Source organism: Ostrinia furnacalis, unplaced genomic scaffold, assembly GCF_004193835.3.
Source record: "Ostrinia furnacalis isolate ACB-3 unplaced genomic scaffold, ASM419383v2 OfSCF1627, whole genome shotgun sequence".
Taxonomy (NCBI): Eukaryota; Metazoa; Arthropoda; class Insecta; order Lepidoptera; family Crambidae; genus Ostrinia; species Ostrinia furnacalis.
The window spans coordinates 74,076-87,023 of NW_021131866.1; the positions used below are offsets into that span (position 1 = coordinate 74,076).

Consider the following 12,948-nt stretch of genomic DNA (forward strand, 5'->3'; position numbering starts at 1 on the left):
AGGAACGCGGGTTCGAAACCTTTGGAAAATAATTTTTGTGTTGGATAATGGATAGCCCATTTATCGAAGAAGCCCATTATATTATACCATCACGCTACGACCAATAGGAGCAGAACAAAAATGAAAAATATTGAAAAAAAAAAACTATTTTCACGCGTACGAAGTCGCGAGCACAGCTAGTTAACTTACAGGGTGTTAAAATGATAATATCCTGGCTTCACTATACCATTTATATGCATAATGTTAACATATACGAGTAGGCTAGTGTCGGCTTTAAATGCATACCATTCACAAACACCCTGTTTATTGACTGCAAAATGAAAAATCAAGAATCGCGCAGTTCCAGTTATTTCTTACAAACATAAATAAACAGAAGTAACAAACAAATGACCTAAACTTTTGATAATAGCTTTAATGTTCTCATAGGTAACTAATACATAATATATTTAATGTGTCATGGGTGAGTACGTCGTTATCACCAAATAGGGTATAAAGAGCAACACGTATCACAAACTTACGGTCAGTCTGTGTTTAAGACGTGTTTGGACTAGTAAATCAAAATGATGCTTAAACTTCTTGCTGCTTTTGTGATCTTTGGTAAGTTAATAATAATATTATAAAAATAATAATTTAGTTATTTTCCGGTACGGTACAGAAGTAGCAGAAATGTAATTAAAAAATCGCCATTAAATCGTCGCCAGTAAATAATTGATTTATTTTTTATCAGCTACTTATTGCGATTTTACTTTTTAATACTGACAAAACATTAATTAACCTTACACTTAAACAATAAGCATACTTATGTTTACTATATTAATGTATGTTACATAACTATGTAACTTATGTCAATATATTCAGACTGTGCAAATGTATGGACCGCCTGTATTCTCTGCCTACTGAGAGATGTCTGTAAGCTACCTGTACAACGTCATTTTGGACATTAATATCTTTTTCCTTTTCACGCTTGCACGCATCAAAACCTGTTTAGTGTTTACCCCAATTTTTAAAGGGAAACAGAGGCACAATCTGTGGGCATAATAAAGTATTCTGTGACTGAAAATCCATGCGAACAAAGCCGCGTGCAAAAGTTTGTAGATAATGTATCTTGTAGTAGATAATGAATTAGAAATGAGGAGATCTGTAAACGAACTAAAGTCGCTGACATAGCCTGACGGATTGGCAAGCTGAAGTGGCAATAGACACATAGTACGCAGATCTAACGGTCGATAGGGCAGCAAGGTTCTGGAGTGGAGGGCAAGTACCAACGCAGCGTGGGACCCATAACGTGGACCGACGACATCATAAAGGTAGCAGGAAGGCGCTGGATGCAGGCCGCTACCAACCGGTTAATATGGAAATCATTGTGGGAGGCCTATATGTTTAGCAGTAGACGTCCTGTGGCTGAAAATATGATTATGATGATGTTGATGAATTTATTCTGTGTTTCAGGATTGGCGTCCGCACGTGTCAACGTGCGCTACGATCGGGCGCGCCTTCGCGAAGCCTTGGAGCAGATGTGCCAGAAAGCCGGAGCGGAGGACCGCGTGGATGAAGCGGAGGTAGGTGGCTTAAGGCCAAACCACAGAATAGGTGGCTTAAGGTCATTTCTCGCGGCGATCTATCCACGTGCAGTGATCACGCGAGATGCACGCGTTGGTTTAGCCGAAGCTTTACGACATATAGACAGTCTTTTTTCTTTGAAAAGGATGGCAGTCTTTTTTCCCGCGATTTACTCCACCAAAATCACCACCCAACCACGTGTCACGCTATGCACAGTCGATAACTTCGAATTCCTCAAGTCGGTTCTTCTGAATTATTTCATTGCAGGTCCAAAAAAATTTTTACTTTCTTGAAAAATCTTGAACTTCACTGGTGGGTCCTTATAGGTTGTACTTACATGAAAATTAGCAACTTTTAATAAGAAACTAAGTGCAAAACTCTACCATTAGCTCGACCATGGTTACACCATAACGTTTCAATAAAGATACCTACCTACCCACTCTGGCTTTTCAACGTGGCGCAATTTTTATTTCAAAATCGAAAAAGTTTAATTAAAGTCATTTTTTCAGGTATATTTTTTAAAATAGTCATATATTTTACATCTAAATAGATAACGATGTTTATAGATAAGAGTACGTAAATAATGCATGATTGAATGACACATTGAATGAAGCACATAATATGTACCATTAGGTATATGCTAGGTTAGTAAGAAAAACTAAATTTAATGATCTCTTGATATTAAATGTTCGCAATTCGCAATTAGTACACACATAGTTACACATAATACCTATTTTAATTAGCTCTAGTTTTCCTTATTTATCAATAGTCAAGTATTACTCATTATTATCGCATAATAAATTCTCAAATTAAATGTTAAATATACATTATATGTATTAAATTGCGTAGCTACCTGCTGATTACACCAGGTAAATAATTGTTTTCAATGTAAGAGGAAAACGTCTCTATCATAATTTAAATAACAATGCATTGAAATTTCAATTTATGTTTTAGTTTTTATTACAAATAGTCCATATTATATTAAATGCTTAACACTGTGGCATCTTTAGTTATGTTTAATTAAGTTAAAATATCCCAATAGAAATATTAGTCTCGTACTTATTAACTTATCCATTGGGTAAAGTAAAAAGTTACCCAAAACTTTCTTCAAACTCGGACAAAGATTGTTGATAGCTTGAATCGAACTTGAGCAACGTACAGAGAAACAGGAAAACTATCAAAATAAATCATAAGTAAATAAGTTAAACAGTATTAGATAAAGAGGTCAGTCTGAGATTGATCTCTATCCTCTTTATGTAGGACATAGATCGACTCGTTTATAAAAAGAGACTGTCAGTATCTATTATTACCACCTCTCGTTCCCACTGCAACTTCTGTGTAGCCAGTACAGCTTGACCCAACCAGTGAAGGTCAAGTTTGTCCTAGGTAGGGGAAAGTTCAAGCTCAAGTTCTTCAAGCTTCTGGACTGGAGCGGATTTGGCATAAATATCAACGGCGAGTACATCACCCACCTTCAATTCGCGGACGATATCGTAGTCATGGCTGAGACCTTCGAAGATCTAGGCACAATGCTCGATGGCCTCAGTAGAGCCTCTCAACAAGTGGGTCTCAGAATGAACATGGACAAGACAAAAATCATGTCTAATGTCCGTGTTGCACCCGCTCCTCTCTGAAGGTTGGAGACTCTACACTCGAAGTTGTTGACAATTATGTATACCTGGGACAAACAGTTCAGTTAGGTAGGTCCAACTTCGAGAAAGAAGTCAATCGTCGAATCCAACTCGGAGGGGCAGCGTTCGGGAAGCTTCGCCATATACTCACGTCCGAAATACCGCAGTGTCTCAAGCCAAAGTATTTGACCAATGTGTGTTGCCAGTGATGGTATACGGAACTGAGACGTGGTCGCTTACTGTGGGCCTCATAAGAAGGCTCAAGGTCACCCAAGGACTATGCTCGGAGTTTCTCTGCGTGATCGAATCAGAAAAGAGGAGATGCGCAGGAGAACCAAAGTAACCGACATAGCTCGCAGAATTGCAAAAATCAAGTGGCAGTGGGCGGGGCACATAGCTCGTAGAGACGATGGCCGTTGGGGCAGGAAAGTTCTCGAGTGGCGACCACGGGCTGGAAGACGTAGCGTGGGCAGGCCTCCTACTAGGTGGACCGACGATCTGGTAAAGGTTGCGGGAAGAGCCTGGATGCGGGCAGCGCAGGACCGTTCATTATGGAAAACCTTGGGGGAGGCCTTTGTCCAGTAGTGGACGTCATTTGGCTGAAACGAACGAACGAACGAAAGGGAAAGTTAAACTGTCATTCCGCAACGAAATTAATCAGAGAGTCAATCGATTCGTTATTTATTACTATGGCCCAAGTAACATAGGCTACATTTTAAGCTGAACGCACACTTTCCGAGTCGGACTAGTAGAACGAAATGATTATTTAGTTGGGTTACAGTTTTTATTAACCTTTTAGCTTATAATAATTGTATTATTATCTTCTTTTTTCAGCGTGGAATTTTGACGTTTGCGGACTGCTTTAACGGCTTAGTAGACATGGAAAGTATGGGGCCAACCCTAGAAAAACAGGGTATGGATATGTTTGGTGCAATTCTGACTTTTGTAAAAAAGTAAGTACATACAATATAGGTAAACTCCACAGCTTCACAACACTTTCTAATACACACAATCATATCAAATTTAGTGATACATATACAGGGTGTCGATTTCAATCCTCGCCAATCTATTTAGGTGATCTATCATGACTTATATAAACTCTATATCCACCAAAAAAAAATTACAAACAAAAGTGGAATTTTTAGAGAATATATTCATCATCAACTGTACTGTGGCTCGCAAAGTCGCAATACTGTAATACGTTTACACTGCGGCACCATCGAGCTACGCGGATCGCTATTTTATCATGTCGGATACCTACTGAAGGAAGCCACGTAAAGTAGGTAGTGTAAATAGGTATTTTTCTTTGATTAACTAAAGTTAAAGTTCGTTTTAATTTTTTTTCCAAGTAATTTTTTTACAGAGTCGTGATCAGAATAAGCTACTTATCAACTCCCTAAATATGGCGAGGATTGAAAATAACACCCTGTATACACAATCTTGATCAGAATAAGCTACTTATCAACTCCCTAAATATGGCGAGGATTGAAATTAACACCCTGTATACACAATCATATCAAGTGATACAAATTAAAGCACTTTTTAGAATTCCTGTATCTTTCAATTGGGAATCTATAGAATTATTAGAAATAGTTTCTATTCTAGAATCGAATAAATATATAACTGCCAAAATTAACACGGTTCAAAGTGGCGTGGCGTCGGCCGACCTTCCGGAAGGTCCTCGGCTTCGAAGGCTTCCGTTAAAGTTGTAGAAAGCCGTTGGATGCAAGTCTTCTTCTAACTGGCTAATCTGGAAATCATTGAAATAAAAATGAAATCAAATCAAATTGTTTATTCAGCGACATAAAATCATCAAGAAAAACAAAATTAAAACTAAATAAAGTAATGTGCGTGTCACCGAAACGGTATCCACTCAGCATCATGCAGAGGACGTAAGGGACACCACGACTTTGGTCTTCCGAGAAAGAAATGTTGGGACATATTATTAGTATGCCAATATTATGTATAACCATAGAAAGGATCGGTTTTAACGATTTTTCAAATAGTCCAAAATCGACTTAAGTTGAAGTTTATCTGATAGATGTGGCTTTAATGTAAAAATAATGTTTGTTTCCAGTACATGCAAAAAGCAGTCGGAAATCCTCTCGTGCGTCAACACTGGGATAGACGCAGTTTCGCTTTGCAGCGATTCAAAGATACAAGCAAAAATTAATGAGACCAAGCAGGGATTCGTAGAAGCCACCGACCTGTTCTGCAAAGACGACTCCAAGGCTTTTAGCGGTAAGAAAACAATATACATTTTGTTAGACTTACTAAGTATGGGCCCCATAAGAAGGCTCAAGCATAAATAAATAAAATCGGAAAGCTCACAGGGTGCCGGCAGGTTTTGTAACATTGCTTTTTCTTATTCTTTTGTTTAACCTATTTAGCCTATCACCAACCGGATCCCCAGGTCCGAAAGCCGTTGTAGCGACGAACGCTGTTGCAAATTTTTTTTCCACTGCTTCATAGGCTCGGAAGCTTATGGACTCAAATTTCAGCGTTCGTCGCTATAACGGCTTTCGAACATACGTAGTGGACCCCAAAAACGACCTGTCTCACCAGGCGCCAAGATTATATGTATATGTACGAGTATATCGCCTGGATATTTCCAAAACAAAACTAAACCCAGAAAGATTTGAGATAATCCTGACTCAAGAAGGTGTCACCATACATTTCAATAGCGAACGTACAAAAATCATTTGTACCTACTGCACAGTCCCGTTAACCCCCTCGTGCTAATTCCAGAGTTCATCAATGACGGGGCCCTTCAATGCATGTTGGATCAACGCCTACAGCTCACGAATAGATGTATGAGACAAATCCAGACACTTTCTAACTACAAGACTTTAACCACCGAAGTAAGTACCCTAAAGAATGAATTATATAAGTAGTAAATAGGGTTGAGGATACTCTGCAATTAACATTTTTTAACTTTGTTACACAACTGAGTTTTTAGAGTAACTACGCACACCGTTGATTTTTCGTCGGCCGATAGTTTAATCGGGCAGTTGATCAGTATGGGGATGTATGGGAGTGCGCACACTACGCCGATTCAATTTGGCGGATTCTTCATACAAATTAAAATCGGGCCTAACTATCGGCCGACGAAAAATCAACGGTGTGCGCCTACTCTTAATGGTGTATTTGTTACGGTCAAAGTGATAAATGTGAAAATTATGAATAATCGCCGGTTATTATGAATAATTACCGCATGAGTTGGTAAATGTGATTATTAATATAAGATCATTTATGTGTGTATAAAACTAAATAGGCGGCTTAGGGGTGGCCCAAGGGCCACCCCCGCCGCACCTTAACCTATTTTTCACTTTAAATCAAAACAATATGTTATAGGCATTATGGCAAAGTAATGTTATGCAAAAACATTCCAAACTCATTTTGCCAAATAATATTAATATAGGTATGATATCAAAACGTTCAAAATGTGAGGCTGTACATGAGCGCTGTACACGAGCCGGTGTTCTCTTTTATGGTATTTGTTAGTATTAAGGTTACATTATGAAATAATCACCGATAAATGTGATTAATTTATCACTTTTACCAAGCCTGTCGGTAATTATAACCGGCGATTATTCATAATTTTCAATTTATCACATTAACCGTAACATATTTACCATTACATTATAAAATATAACCTGAAAATTTTGAACTAAATGCCTAATGCGGGAACCCAGAAGTGACTCTAATCGCTAAGAAATTTCAAAACTAGCCATTGCATGATGATGGCGACATGCATTTTGTAAAGTTAATGCATATCATCAGGAAAAAATTAAATTTACATCAGTACTTAACTGTGCAATATGCAATCTCCACTTGCACTGTAGGAGAGCACCCTCTCTATTTTACTTGAGGCAGATTTTAGGTTTAAGTTAAAAAAGATATTGAAAATTAAGAGCTAGGTGGTAGGTATGAATGTTGTTTGACTCCTATATAAGTAAGAGTTTTCCAGTGACATGGCCCACTTTTAGCTTGGTCCACGGGCCAAGTCACTGGATTGAATTTTTAAATATTTTTTCTTCCAGCACTGGGCCCGTTCTAAGATTCTAGAGTAGATTTTTGTTGATTTTGATCTTTAATTTATTAACGAAAGTGGGCTCAGTTACTGGAAGATAAAATATTTAAAAATTCAATCCAGTGACTTGGCCCGTGGACCAAGTTAAAAGTAGGCCATGTTACTAGAAGACTCTTTATTAATTTTCACTTTTTGTCTATCTTATCACAGCAAGCGTGTGTCAGCGTTAACGGGTTCACGAGCTGCTTGATGGACGTCCTGGAGTCCTGTCCAAAAGCCTCCACCCCGGCCTTCGTCCGTTCGCTGTTCAGAGCTGTCTACAAGGGCTCGTACTGCGAGTTCCCTGAGGAGGACAAAAAAATTCAGGACAATGTACGTGTTTAAGCATTTTTCTTAAAAGATCCCTAGTAGGTCCAGTCAACTCCAGTTTCGATGCCTGTGGTTAATCCTGCTAGTCCTACTAATATTATAAGAGCCAAAGTTTGTATGGATGTTTCTTACTCTTTCACGCAAAAAATACTGAACTAATTTTGGTGAAACTTTACATTATTATTGTTTATACCTACATTATTCTTAACTGAATTTCACACGAAGCCGCGGGCAAAAGCTAGTGTTATATGTAATAATTTATTTAATATTTTTGTTTCAGACGATTTAATCGCGGTCAATCAATCCTGACCCAGTGCTGCCAAAGATTCTTAAAATATCTAAATAAATATTAGTAGATCATAGCGTTTGATTTTCATATTTCAATAACCTTATCATTTCCTGGCCGGAACGCGTCTTCAAGGCAGTGATTCTGTGATTTCGTTGGCGGGTCAATTGCAAGGTCAATTTATTCTGATGACAATGATTTAAAAGTCATTTTTATTTCTAAATTGCTAAACCTTACTTTGTTAAGACAATAAAAATTTGACTCATATTCATTGTTTTATTTTGATTTACAAAGCATAGTTCTTGTTGAAAAACCCTATAGTGTACAATGTAGCATCACTAATTTTTACACAAATATTTTTTTAACTAAGTATTTCAATCATCGGTCTATTAGCTTTCAAAACATTAAAGTAGAAAATGAAGCATTTAAAGTGAAGCTGAAGGAATCTTTATTATAATTTTTGAGAGCGCTATACTGGCATTCTGAGAAGTTTTTTTGATTCCAAAGCTGCAAGGATCACGAGTATAACTGCAGCACTTGGTTGCTTGGGGATACGTATCACACTTCAAATTAATAGAGCATCCACCTGGATGGGTAAGAGACATGTTCACACAAAAAGTAACTCCTATCACGCAGGGAATAGGGATGACATCTCTTGGCCACCAAGAAGCCCCGATTTCACTCCAGCATTCTTCTTTTTGCGTGGTTACCTTAAGAGCAGAGTGTGTACTCTAATAATCCAACAAATGCAGCAACTGAGCTGAAAATTCGGCAAGAAATGGTATCAATTTCAAGGATAAATAGGTACCTATAACGAAAGTCTCAAAATATTTTTATGTCAGACTGGAAGATTGCTGCAACTGCAACTATCAAGAAAATACTTGGACGAGTAATTTGTAAAAAGTAGTTTAAAATTATTTATTCAAATTGTAATGTAAGAACAATGGGACAAAACGTCTTCAGAACTGTAGCACTTTAATACCACCTACCTCATAATAATATGATAGACCATGCTAATACTATAATTTTATTTTAAAACAGCTCACTTTTGATCAACTTCAAGGGGTATTACGACAGCTTAACCCCTGCGACAACTCAACCCCTATGACAATTTGATTTTTTTGCAACACTCAACACTTTTGACTTATCAGTTGGTGCTGCTTTCACGACTGCTGGATCGCCCCGGGAGCAAAGCCATGCTACGCCGCCACTACTGCGACAATTCTTCATACGCGTGGATCCCGTTTTACCTCCTTAGGGGTGGAGTTTCGTAAAATCCTTTCTTAGCGGACGCCTACGTCATTAACATCTACCTGCAAATTTCAGCCCGATCCGTCCAGTAGTTTGGGCTGTGCGTTGATAGATCACTATGTCCGTCAGTCAGTCACCTTTGAGTTATACGTTATAATAATATGTACCTATATTTAGGTCCCATTGTTCTTTTATAGAAAATTATACAGGTGGGTTTTTCCTTGAATTTTCTGTAGCTAGTTAGGTTTATTCCTCATTAACAGGAATATTTGCCGGATAATTTGATAACAAACGTTGATTAAATTTCCATAAACAGTAACTACAGTGGTCAGTTAATAATTTATTGCGAAACAACAAGTAGGCACCCAGGTACAAAATGTTGCTGAAATTAATTGCCGTTTGCGTGGCGATTGCAGGTTCGTAACTTTGAATACACGTGTAAATATTATTTACCGCGCTTTTACGCCCGTACAAACTTTACTATGAGGTCTCACAGTGCGCGTGGACGCACAGGGTGACACACGAACCAATCACTGAGCTCTATTCAACGCTGTGCGTTCGATTTGTTCGATTTTGCGATGCAAGCATCGTTTGTGAATACGGGTGTTATTGACTTTGATAAGTAAATTACAGTATTTATTCTATGCTAGTATTTATTTTAAGTAGTACACCAACTAAAAAAGTAATTGGGGTTCTTGCATCTACGCGACTTCGTAAGCATGGATCCCGTTTTTTTTACCCCATTTGGGGTTGAATTATACCAGGAGTATTATTCTCTGATAAAAGTTTGGTCGAATCGGGCCTTAATGTAGAAAACCACATTTCGATAATATTCATGAAAGAATCTTTTAAAAGCACTTATGAGTTGTAATTGAAAATAAATACGTCATTCATTAGAAAAATTAAATTAAATCCTAAAAGTCATCATGTCCGTGTATCTTTTCAATTCTTCAGGTGTGACGGTTGAATGTGAATCAGCGTTGAACCATCCGAGTCCCTTCGACCAACAGGTCCTGAACCTAACCCTGCAATGCAAGCCGGTTGGCGCCAAAGAACACACAGTCGATGTCGTGGTATGTATCGTTCGTTCGTTTCAGCCAAATGACGTCTACTGCTGGACAAAGGCCTCCCCGGATTTCCATAACGACCGGTCTTGCGCTACCCGCATCCAGGTTCTTCCCGCGACCTTCACCAGATCGTCGGTCCACCTGGTCGAGGGCCTGCCCACGTTACGTCTTCCGGTCCGTGGTCGCCACTTTTCTGCCCCAATGGCGTGGTATGTACCTATACCTGAGTATACTTCTAATTTCAACCCGAGTCGTCCCCCAATGATTTCCATATAATGATAGGTTGGTAGCGGCCTGCATCCAGCGCCTTCTTGCTTTGTAATTTTATGTACGAAACATATCAATATTTTTTTATATAATACTAGCTGACCCGGCGAACTTCGTACCGCCTTAGCGTAGAGATTTTCTTAATATTTTTTTCCGTAAGAACCATCTTTGGACTTCCACAAACATTTAAAAAAAAGAATTATCGAAATCGGTTCAGCCGTTCACACGTGATGCCGTGACAACGCGAAACGGGTTTCATTTTTATATATATAGATTGCAGAAGGCATCCTCCCATATAGAAGCTCTAGAGACCTGCGTAGTGGACATATTAAAGAAATGCCCCGAGCCCCCAAGCCCTCGCTTCGTCGAAGAAATGTTTGACGACGTATTTGAGTTAAGTCACTGCAAGTCGGCTACTAGAAACACCCCCCTCAGTGTATTTTATATAATAATAATTCTTTATCATTTATTAGGATTTTTTATTAAATACTTTTTATAAGGTTATCGTAATCTGTGTCTCATTATCAAATTGCACGACAGAATCTTTCAGGTTTTAAAAAATTACCTAAGTACTCAACACTAACTTTGTGTTACACCCACCAAATGTTATAGGTATATTGTACGGACGGTGGTTTCAACGGCCTTTTCTAAGGCTTTTGATTGTGTGATACATTAAATACTTTTAAAGCTTGAACATGTATGCCCTAAAACTAATGAAATCGTATTTGACAAACAGAACGCAGTCAACAATATTGGATACCTACTTAAAAAATAGTATAATAATAACAGTGCTGTCTAATTTCGATAAAGTCTACATTGGCGTACCACAGGGCAGGATAGTATACTGGGGCCTTTCTTATGTTTAGATTTCTTATATGAGCCCTTGATTTATTAATCACTTATGTGCCATGTTTACTGATGCTGATGATGCTATGATTATTTATGTAGAGATAAAGTAAACAATAACGAACTTGTATAAATATGTCTGTATTTTAGAAAAATAATAAGGATAATTTCTATGAAATAAAGTAAAACTAAAAAGAATTTGTGATCTCAACATGCTTTCAAATTTTTATTTTGTAATCATCGAATTATTTATAGCAAGATGATATGATTACAGGAACTCGGGTATTTATCTATTTGTCTAATTGCCTTACTAAAAGCACTAGAAAACTCACAATTTAAACAGAAGTTGAAAGACAGCTGCAACAACGTTAACATTTAGAAAAATATGTCGATACATAACATGTTCATATGACATAAACACTGTACCTAAGTTTCTTTTTTATTTGAGGACGTCTCATTATCCTCTTTTTTGTCTGGTGGCGGCTGTGACAACGGATCTCCGAGTCCTGATGACTGACTCGACTGATGTTTGACATCGCTCTTTCCTTCTACTGGGCTGCCAATGTCTTGATCCTGGGTAGAATGTGAATATGATTCCGCAATCATTGCAGGAGGTACAACCATCTTCCGTGGCGCTGTTAAATGGTTTTCACAATAGAAATAGATAGTGTAGAAACCGTCGAACTCCGTCTTTGTTCTTCTGATTAATTTAGTTGCGGGTCCAATGACAGTTTTACTTTCCCCCGGGACAAACTTGACCTTCACTGGTTGGGTTTTTATTTTTATTGGCGGTCAAGCTGTAGATCCTAGCTACACAGGAGTTGCAGCGGTGGGTACGAGTAAGGAAAACACTGAATAAGTCGCGATGAAGGTACGACTATGTAGTCGTGCTGGTAAGTACGCACGATAATTGTTTACAATTACCTAACCATTATGAAATGGAATCTGTTATGTAGGTACTGTACTGTACTGGAGTTCTATGGTTCTCAAAGTCTGCTCGTCAAGCATGTCGGCAACCTAAGGCAATAACATAACCCCTACTATATTTTTGAATGATGTCCTTAATAAGCGCTTTATCACTGAACTCTGTAAGCAGAGTCGATAAAAACAGTAAACAGCCAAGTCATTTACCTACTGTTTGGCAACTACGTAATTGCCAGACAGTTTAATGGGTGTAAAATATTTAAAAAAAATATTTTCGAAACCCAAAAGCAAAACCTAATTATTGTTATTAAAACACTGTCACAATATTGGTATAAGTATTTGGTTCATCACGAACAAGCTTGGAACATTGAAGTAATATTAATACTGTATGTAAGTAGTACATTTATATTTATATCTCAATGGTTTGAGAGCCTTTGCTCCAATGACGCCAATTACGGGTATTTCTTCGGAGGCAAAATTTTCGATGTCTTTGGGTATAGTTCTGTAACCAACTAACAAAATGGCATGCAATATTTTTTTTCGTATAGCTTAGCTATAGCCCTATCTGGCGCAAATTACATTTTTTACATAATTGCTGTCTTTATACAAAATAAAAATATTTGAAGTGTGATTCTCTGATTCATATGGTGTGTCCGTTAGCCATTTTCCGGAACAAAATGGTTGATGTAGCATTTTCCTTTTGATATATCAATA

At 37.9% G+C, this 12,948-nt stretch overlaps 2 protein-coding genes across 2 annotated transcripts; both read left to right on the top strand.

Annotated features, from left to right (window-relative positions):
* The first annotated feature begins 449 nt into the window (after positions 1–449).
* p27K (27 kDa glycoprotein) lies at positions 450–8,146 on the top strand. Its single transcript, XM_028304961.1, has 7 exons — positions 450–597; positions 1,450–1,559; positions 4,026–4,144; positions 5,269–5,432; positions 5,940–6,052; positions 7,435–7,596; positions 7,874–8,146. The coding sequence occupies exons 1-7, from the start codon at positions 561–563 to the stop codon at positions 7,880–7,882; spliced, it is 714 nt and encodes a 237-aa protein (XP_028160762.1). The 5' UTR covers positions 450–560; the 3' UTR covers positions 7,883–8,146.
* Positions 8,147–9,469: 1,323 nt separating this feature from the next.
* LOC114353123 (uncharacterized) lies at positions 9,470–10,900 on the top strand (the record flags this gene model as incomplete). The annotated part of the gene is made up of 3 exons (XM_028304957.1): positions 9,470–9,546; positions 10,085–10,203; positions 10,745–10,900. Coding segments are annotated over exons 1-3 (315 nt in total), but the record flags the coding sequence as incomplete, so codon positions are not given.
* Between the last annotated feature and the right edge of the window lie 2,048 nt (positions 10,901–12,948).